At 38.9% G+C, this 11,512-nt stretch overlaps 1 protein-coding gene across 1 annotated transcript in view; it reads right to left on the reverse strand.

Moving 5' to 3' along the window:
• IMPG1 (interphotoreceptor matrix proteoglycan 1) overlaps positions 1-11,512 on the reverse strand; it is a gene marked incomplete at its 5' end in the record, with an annotated part of 223,893 nt that overhangs the window by 193,756 nt on the left and 18,625 nt on the right. Inside the window, 2 exons of the mRNA XM_006896970.1 lie at positions 5,434-5,462; positions 5,729-5,895. Coding sequence (XP_006897032.1) covers positions 5,434-5,462; positions 5,729-5,895 — 196 coding nt within the window. The remainder of the gene's footprint in view (positions 1-5,433; positions 5,463-5,728; positions 5,896-11,512) is intronic.

Here is an 11,512-nt window from a genome sequence, read left to right on the forward strand (position 1 = left end):
TTGTGTTTTATTGACTATGCAAAAGCATTTGATTGTGTGGATTATGGCAAGTTGTGGCTGACATTGAGAAGAACGGGAATTCCAGAGCACTTGATTGTGCTCATGTGGAACCTACACCTAAAGGCTGTTGTGCGAATGGAGTAGGGGAACATTGTTGGTTTGAAATTGGGGCGGGAGTGCATTAAAATTGTATTCTTTCTTCATACCTGTTCATCTATATGCTGAGCAAATTATCTGGGATACTGAACTCTATGAAGATGATTGTGGCATCAGCATTGGAGGGAGACTCATCAATAACTTGTGTTTTGCAGATGACACAACCTTACTTGCTGAAAGTGAGGAAGACTTAAAGCACTTGTTGCAGAAAATCAAGGAATTCAATATTCAGTATGGACTGCCTCTCAATATCAAGAAAAGAGAGATTCTCACCACTGGACCAATAGGCAGTGCCATGATGGATGGAGAGGAGATTGAAACTGTCAACAGCTTCATCTTGCTTGGATCAACAATTAACACCCTTGGTATGAACAGCCAGGAAATAAGGAAACACACTAGGAAAATCTGTAGTTAGGGACCTTTCCAAATTACTGAAAAATAGTAATATCAGTTTGAGGACGAAGGTGTGTCTGATTCAGGCCATAGTCTTTCTGATTACTAGATTTGTATCCAAGACCTGGACAATGAATAAAGACGACAGAAAAAGAATTAACACCTTTGAACTATGGTGTTGGAGATGAGCTGTGAACATTCCATGGACAGTCAAGAGAATGAACAGATATGTTTTGGAGATGGTGGAGCCAGAGTGCTCTTTGGAGGCAAGAATAATGAGGATTCGCCTCGCATACCATGGACATGTCACTGAAAGGTGCGATTTATTAGAGAAGGACATAATGTTGGGAAGGGTGGAGGGTCAGTGAGGGAGAAGAAGACCTTCAACCAGTACTTCTGGAAAAGAGAGATTAAATGGGAGGCATAGCACTCCCTGACCTCATAACTTATTACCCAGTGACAAAAAGCAAAACAGCCTGGTACTGGTACGGTGACAGACATATATACCAATGGAACAGAATTGAGAACCCAGAAATGGACCAATCTATTTATGGCCAACTGATATTTGACAAGGAAATAAAATCTACCTAAGGGGGAGATGACAACCTCTTCAACAAATGGGCTGGCAAAACAGGACTGACTGCTACCTGAAGAAAACTGATAGAACAGCCACATCTCACATAATACACAAAAATCAATGCAAGGTGAATCAGAGATCTGGGAGTAAGGCCCAAACCCATAGAGTTCATAAGAGATACACAGGGACCATGCTTACAAGACTTAGTCCATAGTATAAAGATACTGGCAAATATAACCAGAAATGCACAATCTGGAGAAGATAAAATTAATGGCTGGCACTCTATAAATATTAAATAACTGTGCACATCAAAATCTTTCCCCAACAGGGTAAAATGGAAAACCTACTGACTGGAAAAATAAAATTGGCAATACCATCTGAGACAAAGATCTCATAAAAAAAGTTTACAGAATAACCAAATTACAAAATGGACAAAAGACATAGAAAGACTTTTCACAGAGAAAGACATTTGGATGGCCAACAGACACATGAAAAATGCTCAAAATCACTGATAACAAGAGAGATGCAAATTGACACCACACGAGATACCATCTCATATCAGCAGCAGTGGCAAAATTTAGCAAGGCAGTTAGCAATAAAAGTTGGAGAGGATGTGGAGAGGTGGGAACTCTTATACACTTTTGGTGAAATTGTAAAATGGTACAACCACTCTGAAAGGCAGTTTGGCACTTCCTCAAAAAGTCAAACATAGAAACTTCATATAATGCAGCTATTCTACTACAAGGAATATACCTCAAAGAATTTAGAACTGAGACACAAGTGGAGATTTGTACACCAGTGTACATAGGAGGGTTAGTTAACATTGCAAACATCTAGGGAAACAGCCCAGATGTCCAACCACGATTGAATAGATTGAGAAATTGTGGTACATTTGCACAACGATGCAGTACACAGGAGTAATGATTTTGAAAAATACTACATAAGTTGGGAGAGACTGGAGAGCATTATACTGAGTGAATGAACTCAATCTCATAAGGACACATATACTGCATAAGACCATTATTGTAAAAATAGAAGGATAAATAGTAAAACATACATGAGGACCCAAGGGAGAAAGGGATGGGAGCAGAGGAGTGAGAATGGATAGGGGCTAATTTACAAGGTTGCACAAGTTGGTAGGTTGAAGTAGGGGGTAAAGGAAATGGGAAAAATCTAGTGAGCACCTGAAAAGACAGAATAATGATGGGCATAGTCCAATGGTGATTAACTTTGTAAAACCGTGCATGGAAATGGTTGTATGAAACACAATGTGAATGAGGAATAATGTGAAACATAATGCATATGAGCTTTGTTAGCAAACCACTACAAAATAAAAATGAAAAAAATATTTTGCAAACTGTATAACATCTTAACATCTCACTACCAGGTTAACTTTTTCCTCCTTTGAGAAAATTGTCAAAAACATGTTATACTTCAAAGATTTAAAGGAGATTTACCACTTACATTTTTTCACTGAATTACATTCCATGAATATTTTCCATATTTTAATAAGTAAAATGGTGTTTTAATTAATTTTTGTATGAAAAATTCTGTTATATATTAATTCATTATTATAATTATGTCAAATATTTTAAACATAACTTGTGATTTTCATGTATTAGATGAGCACAAAATATATCATCCATTTTCCTTTTTATTTCATTTATTGTATTTATTCTCAGAAAGTCTGCCCTATAATGAAAATATTTCAGTACTTTCTTCTTACCACTGCATATGGTTTTTTCATTAGATACATTTGAATTATGCCCTAGTCTTTATTTTACTGTAAGTAAGTTAAATGATATTTTAAATACATTTTATGATGTAGTAGCTAATAGTCTGGTTATTCTTTCATTTATAATTACACTTTATATCTTCATAAATAAACTTTATTTCTATTTTAATTTCAAAAAATAATAGTATTTAATGAGAAATAATATTTCTATATTTAGACAGGAGGAATTAATACCTTTGTATATTGTTAAAAGGGATAATACCCTAGCACTAAGATTTTTCTTAAATCACTTAATTTCTCCTGGTATCAGCTTTAAAAAATTGATAAGAAAATGCTTTGTTGTAGTTGTTAGGAGCCTTCGAGTATGACTTATAGTGGCTCAATGAACAGCAGATCTCAACCCTGTCCTTTCCTTTGTCATCTTCATACTTCCTGACACAACAGTCACCATGTCAGTCCACCTGGTCAAGGGTCTTCCTCTCCGTTGCTGACCCTCCACCCTTCCAAACATCATTGTTCAAGGAATAGCCCCTTCTAGCAACATGCCCAAAGTATGTGAGGGGAAGCCTCGTCATTCTTGCCTCCAAAAAGCACTCTGGCTGCACTCTCTCCAGGACATATATATATTTGTTCTTTTGGCTGTCCAAGGGATGTTCAGCACTTCTCTCTCTCTCTCTTTTTCTTGAAAAAGAAAATGATTACATCTCAAAAACTCAAATTCATACTTATTGTCAATAAGTTGGAACTTACTCATAGCCACTAGTGAGTTTTGGGGGAATTGTAAATTCCACAAGAGATTTTTTATCTTTCTCCTGCATAATTATTGGTGGATTTGAACCCTCAGAGAGATGAGCACCTTTATCTTAGCAGTGCAACTCCTAAGGACTACACCATTAGAGTTATCAGTAATAATATTGATAATAAGCTAGAGTTTATTGTTGTTACATGTGGTGCTGAGTTGGAACTGACTTACCACTGACCCTCTGGTGGGTTTTCAGAGGCTGTAAATAACATAGGAGTTGATTGTTCATCTTTCTTCCATGGAGCAGTTGGTGGATTCAAACCATATGCCTTTGGATTAGCAGCACAACTTCTTAGCACAAAACCACTAGAACACCCTTGTACTCGGATTATGTTGTTGTTGTTATGTGCTGTCGAGTAAACTGTAATCCTATGACCAATTTGGGCTCTGATCCTTGCCATATTCTGAGCCAATATCACCGTCTCTGACACACTTGTCCCATTGCTACAGTCATTGTGTCAATCTACCTCATCAAGAGTCTTCCTCTTCTGTGCTAATCCTCTACTCTCCCAAGGACTGTTCTCTCCTGGCATCAGGCCCAATGTGTGTGAGATAGAACTTCAAATTTCTTCTTTTCAAAGATCATCTTGATTTCATCTTAACTCCAGAACAGACTTGTTTGTTCTCTTGGCAGTCCATGGTTTGTTCAATAGCTTTTTCCAGCACCACAACTCAAAGGCTCTGATTCTTCTTCTGCCATCCTTAGTCATTATCTAGCTCTCAAATGGATAGCAAGTAAGTGAAAAGACTATAGCCTGGGTCAGGCACACCTTAGTCTCTAGACTGACATTGTTACTCTTTAGCATTCTGGAGAGATCCTTGACAACAGATTTTTCTAGTGCAATTTGTCTTTTTGATTTCCTGACTGCTGGTACCAAGAGTGTTGACTATAGACAAAAGTGTTGACTACAAGACAAAATTGTTAACAACCTCAATATTTTCTCCATCTATCATGATAATGCCTATTGGCCTGGTGGTGAGTATCTTTGTTTTTTTGATGTTGTAGACTGCAGTCCTTGAACTTCAGCAGCAAATGTTTCAAGTTCTCATTAGTTTCGGTGAGCAAGGTTGTGTCAACTGTGTAATTCAGGTTGTTGATAAATCTTCCTTCAATCCTGTTATCACTTTTTCTTCATAAAATCTAACCTTCTGAATGTTTTGTTCAGCATATACATTGAAAAGATAAGGAGAAAGTATCTATCTTGTAAATATAGAGTTCAACTACAACAACTCTCTTGTCTAATCATTTTACCTAACATACTTTTCTTTTTATTGCTTTTTTCTTTCATTCTGATTCTCTCATTTAATACTTAGTTCTCATTAAGCATAAAGTTCAGTTCTTCAGTAATTTAGTTTGAGAAATACTATCACTTTTGAGAATACCAAATAAGAATTTTAAATTCAGGTATTCTTTGGTTATATTATACATTGTCTTGATTTGATTAATTATATGCTATAGGTTCTAAAACTTTAATTTTGTTTTATCCTTTATAAATGAACATATACAGAAGGAACTTATTACACAGCAAGGAATTCATTTTACCTACAAACATAATGCAACGTTCAATCTTAAATTATAATGTCTACCATCTTTTTGTTTTATGTGCTCATTTATCTTCTGCACAATATATGCACAATTCACCTGTCAGTATAACCTACACAGATCTCAGTGATAGGCGTAATATCACAAAGGTACAATAGCTCAGTCTTACCTCATTATATGATCTTTCCAAAGTCAAAAGCACGCAGCACTCTATTTTGGGTACTTACCTCTCAGGGAAGCTTCTCTGTCTAATTCTCTGAAAAAAAGATAAAAAGTAATTTTACCAGGAGATAATGCTAGCTGAAGAGCTGAAGTCTATTTTAATACCCTTTCCCCTTCAACTTCATTTTAACCTGCCGATAGCGATATTATTCGCAAGAATAAAAATTCCTTGTCAGATACATTTGCAACATTTTTTCAACTAACACTTAGGCTGGGGAAGCCAGCTCAAAAGAGACAGGGTGGGAGTGTGGGGAGCTATTTGTTCAATGTTCTAAACAAGTTTGCATTGTCTAAACTCACCTGCCGAAGAAGTTCCAGGTGCTCTGGGAAGTTGCTGAAGTGTTTCCCAATGTCAAAGAGGCTAAACGTCTCCTGCTGGCAGATACTGACCCAGTCCTGGTATTCTCCTGTGTCAGGGATGCGATCCAGAAAGATGCGATATGCCTCCCACACTGCCTCCTGACATACTGCAATACAAAGGCATTAGGACGGGGAAATAACTATCTGGCCACCTCCCAAGTTGAGGACAGTTTTGTAACATGAAAATTTCTTTTGTGGCTTATGTTGATGCAGTAGTTTCCAGCTCATAGAAATGAATTCTTTTCTAAATTATGAAGCATTATATGGTACACACCCTAGTAGCACAGTGGTTAAGTACTGGTCTGTTAACTGAGAAGGCATTTGGTTCCAATGCAAACCATCAACCATTTCAAAGGAGATAGATGAGATAGTCTCCATCCTTTAAGATTTATGGTCTTGGAAGCCAGATTGCGAGTTGCATGCAGCTAGACAGAGTCAACTAAACGGCAGCAGAGTTTGAAGACTCAGGTGCACTTGATTCAGAACATGGTCTTTTCAGTCACTTGCTGTGCTGCTGAGAGCTCAACAATGAAGACAGATGACCCAAGAAAAAATTTGCATCTGGGTCTGGTGGAATGGCTGGTTTTGAAGAAGAGTACTAAATATGGACAAACAGAACATAGCCCAAAGAACAAACAGATAGGTCGTGGTGGTGGTGAAGCCAGAGTGCTCCTTGGAGGTAAAGATGTTGTTGTTAAGTGCTGTTAAGTTGTTGACAACTCTTAGCGACCCTATGAATGAAAGAACTGAACACTTGTATAACTTCCATTTTCACCAAGTTCATAGAGTTTCTGGAGGCAAGCTATTTTGGAGGCAAGCTATTTTGGAAGTGGATGCCATTCCGGCTTCCAAGCTTGTTTTAAATGAGGAGCTCCACCAAACACTGTCCATCATGGGTAACAATTATCACATTTGACACATCAGTGTCACAGTGTTTATCATCACAGCAAATTGGATGCATTCTTTAATAACCATTGGCTGTGAGTTGATTGTATTTGGCCTCCTATTTAGAAATGCATTTGGCCCTTGGGCCTGTAGCCCTCCGGCCTGATTTTAATTGTGTGTTTGGTTTTTTTCCAAACACTCTTCTAAGTGGTACAACAGTGGTCTGTCTATTTGCTGTACAGAGATAAATCATGGTTTCTGTGATGCTAAACACTGTAACACTGATGTCTCAAATGCAATAATGGTTACCCATGGAAGCAAGGATAGTGAAGCTTTTTCTCCCGTATTATGGGCATGTTGCTGGGAGATGGATATTCCTTGGAGGTTGGCACAGGATAGGACAGGGTTCAGATGTGTTTTTAGTAGGGTCAGTGTTAGTTGTACTTGATTTGACAGCACCTAACACACTAACTATAGTTGAGCTGCTGATCCAAATGTTGTTGCTTCCTTGTGGTTCAAATTCACCAGCAACTTGGTGGGATAAAGATGGGCAATCTCCTAATGTACAGGTTATAGGCTATTATAACGTGCTGGAGGGTCAGCTATGAGTTGGTTCTCACTCAAGGGCAATGGCACAGAGACATAGAGATAGAAAATGCAACCAAAACAAAGAAATAAAAACAATTCCCAAACCAGATAGGAAATCAGCGTGTCTGTGCGCATTTCCCTTTGTAAACTAGGAGAGCTAATGAGGTCAATAGTTGATAGACTGTTAAAGATGATAATGATAAATCATGATGTGATGTTGGCAAATAAAGCAAAAGGAATGTAAAGAATGAAGAATACTGCTATGACAAAACTCTGTCTATGCAGTCTCTACTGTAAACTTTGCTATAAAATTTCACACATTCTGGGAAATTGCAAGAGCTGGCACACCTGAAAAGGAATGGCATAGTCATGCCCTGAAGACCCACTTTTATTGAACGTCAACTCTTCCAACACACAAAGATTCACTCAAAGTCATTGCTACAAAGTCAGTACCAGCTCATAGCTGACCTCCATTGGGTCTTGGAGACTGAAAATTGTACAAGAGGAAATTGTCAATCTTTGTTCCATGGAACTTCCACGGAGGCCTGGATTTTTTGGGTTAGCAGAGCAACTGTTGACCTAAGATACTTGAGTTCCAGGCTAAGATTAGAGAATTTGATGCTTTCATTGACTTACATGAACATACCGTCTGTGAACCTCTAGTTCTAGTCAAGAGTGTACACATCATCAAGCAAGGAATAACACATAAATATGTGCAGATTTTCACAAATCCCAAGTATCGAGTTTAAGCAAAACAACTTCCCTGCTCTTTCCACTAAGAGATACTGCATGCCATTTTGATATGCTGTTTTGCACTGGTATCAAGCTGAATCTGACTCATAGTGACCCCTTGGATTTTCAAGGCTGTCTATCATTATGAGAGGAGTCTTTGCATCTTTCTTCCCAAAGAAGATTCTAACTGCTGACCTTTTGACTAATAGCCCCCACACTAAACAATTTGAAACCAGTTTCTTTTCCTAAGCTTTGGCAATTCCATAAACTAACGATAGCAACAATATGAGTTGATTCCATCTCAGTACCCAACCATTGGGTTTAAGAGGCTGTCATTTTTTTCTTTAAAAATATTTTATACTGGTTTGCATACAAAGTTTGTGCACATTTTGTTTCACACTATCCTTCTCTCACATTGTTCATACAATATTTTCAATTCATTGTGTTTTGTATGATTAATCACCATTGAACTATTCCCATCATTACTCCGTCTTTCCATATCCTCATTGGACCTTTCCCATTTCCTTTACCCCCTCCATCCACCCACCAAATTATGTAACCCTGTGATTTCCACTCCCTGCTCATCGTCATCTCTGCTCTCACTCTCTTCCCTCTCAGGTCCCCATACCCTTTCATTAGTTTTCCTTGTATTTTCACAATATTACCTTATGTACTCTTTGTCCTTTTAAGACTGAGTTAGCTCACTCAGAATAACGCTCTCCAGTTATGTAGAATTTTTCAAACTCATTGCTCTGTGTGTTATGTAGTATTCCATCATGTGAATATATATAATAATTTTTCAATCCGTTTGATTGTGGTTGCACATCTGGGCTGCTTCCACGTTCTTGTGATTGAGAATAATGCAGTGATGAACATTGATGTACAAGTCTCCGTTTATGTCTCAGTTCTAATTTCCTTGGTATATATTCCCAGCAGTTGAAAAAAAAGCAAGGTTGTATGGAATTTTTGTGTTGGAGGCTCTAAATTTTAACCAGAAGAAATGGCCCTCTTTCTCCTGCCAGATATATGCTACGTTTTGGTTAGCAGTGTACCATGTCAAAGACTTTGCTCCCAGAGCTCCTGACAACTCAATATGTAGCAGAAAGTAGTATTGTCTCTGACAGTTTGGTGTTATTAGCTCTCACCTGCAATAATCAACTGTGAAACATCTAAACATCCTTCTGTTTACCACCAGCTAGTCACATACTTGGGTGTGCTAGTCTTTGGTCTCAGATTTAGTCTCCCTTTTATTTTCATAGGAAGCTCTGGTGGCTTAGTGGATAAAGAACTCTCTTTGAGCTCTCAACGACAGGCAGTTTGAATCCACAAACTGCTGCTGCTCGGCAAAAAGATGGACAGTCTCCTCACATGCAATTTATAGCCTCTGGAAAGCCAATAGAGGGTCAGGTGTGAATGAGTTATTACTTGACAGCAATGATTTATTTCAGTACAGTTAAATCTTGAGCTTATTTTGTTCCCAAGTCAAACTCAAACTTAAAGGTATCATGTTGTTTGTTGTTGTTGTTAAGTGCTGTCGAGTCGCAGGCGACTCATAGCGACCCTATGAAGGAGAGTCCTCAATGCTTGGGTGCCTTTCCTCCCCTCTCCAGGTTCATAGGATTTCCAGAGGAAAGCTACTATGCAAGTGGATACCACTCCTCCTTCCAAAAAGGCATCATACTATATATATTATTTTGATAGCCATATATAGAGTACACCTCAAAAGCATATATATGCCCTTGAGTCAACTACAACTCATAGCAACCATATGAACAATAGCTCTGAACCCTGCCCTATCCTGAGCCACTCTGACACACCTACTCCCACTGCCCCAGTTACTGTGTCAATCCATCTCCTCCAGGGTCTTCCTCTCCTGTGATGTCCTTCCACTCTTCCAAGCCTGATGTCTTTTTCCAAGGACTGGTTCCTCCTGACAACATGCCCAAAGTATGTGAGACAGAGCCCCAAAATCCTTGCATCCAAGGAGTGGCCTGGCTTCACCCTCTCCAGAAAGGACAGACCTGTTTGTTCTCTTGGTAATCCTTGGTATGTTGAATACTTTTCTCCAGCATCACAACTCAAACTCATTGATTCCTTTTCTTTTTGTAGCCCAGGACACACTGGTAGTCACCCAGAAATGCTCTGGTAGGTGGTTGGAGACACAGAAGCATCCAGTGGGAGGTGCTTGCAGTTTGGGGGTTCTCATGTCCCTGCTGTTCTTCCCCCCACCCTGGGGAACCAGAATACCTCTGCTCTCATAAAAATCTGCTTTTCACAAAGACCCTGAGAGAATTTTCTTCTGGAAGCACCAATATCTGAAACAACTTGAAGAGTGATTTCCCTGAAGGCATTGTGATTGATAAGGATGAAAGCGTTAAGGATGAAACAAGGACAGTAGATTTTCTTGCATGCTCTTTGAGGCCAGGTTTTTCCTGTGGCCTCTGAAAGAGGTTTTTTTGGCCTCATCTAAACTTAACCACAAACCAAGAGACACAGAATCCTTATGTGATTGTGAGTACAGAAGCACCAGCACTGGAGAGACCCCTCCCTTCCAAAGGGAGTATCAAAAGAACCCTTGAAAATGGAGCCATCAAAGGACCTCAGAACTGGGGATATCTGAAAATGTCTCAAAGTTAGAGTTTTCTAGCCCTTGATTTACTTGCTCTGTGTCATCCTTCTCTGAAACTCCTGGGATTGAGTCTCATAAGGATTCTACAGCCACCAGGGCCTTGATTCTCTTTCTTCTCACACTTGTAGGCTGACACCTAAAGTTCCACCATAGTCTCAACTTTTCTATGAATGTCAGATGCTAGGCTGTCTGATGAGGGAGGAAGAATCAGATAAGGGATTCATAACTAAATTTTATGGAATACTCCAGCATTTCAACAAGAAAAATGTAAGCAATGGGCACAGAATATGAATAGACACTTCACTAAAGAAGAAATTCAGATGGAAAACAAACAAGTGAAGAAATGTTCAAAATCTCTAGCTATCAGAGAGATGCAAATAAAAATAATTAAGCAATATCATCTCACCACAGTAACAATAACAAAGTTCAACAGAGCAGCAAACAACTAATGAAGGTGAGGTTGTATAGAGATTGGGAGTGTAAAATGCTGGTTGGGAGTGTAAAATGGTGCAACCGTACTAGAAGGCAGTATGGCACTTTCTCAGAAAGTTGGAAAAAATAGAAATAATATTGGACCCAGCAATTTCACTACTGGGAATATACTCTAAAGAAACTATAACTACCATCCAAGCTTATATGTTGTTGTTGTTGTTATGTGCTGTCGAGTCGCCTACGACTCGTAGCGACCCTATGTACAACAGCCCTAAACTTCGCTCTGTCCTGTGCCAATCGCACTGTCTCTGACACTCCCATCCCAATTATCCCAGTCACTGAATCAATCCATCTTATAAAGGGCCCTCCTCTCCTGCGCCGTCCCTCCACCCTCCCAAGCATGATGTCCCTCTCTAAGGACCGGTCTCTCCTCACAACATGTCCAAAGTTAGACTGAG

Source organism: Elephantulus edwardii, unplaced genomic scaffold, assembly GCF_000299155.1.
Source record: "Elephantulus edwardii isolate Elephantulus edwardi_28Jun2011 unplaced genomic scaffold, EleEdw1.0 scaffold00194, whole genome shotgun sequence".
In the NCBI taxonomy this organism is placed as follows: domain Eukaryota; kingdom Metazoa; phylum Chordata; class Mammalia; order Macroscelidea; family Macroscelididae; genus Elephantulus; species Elephantulus edwardii.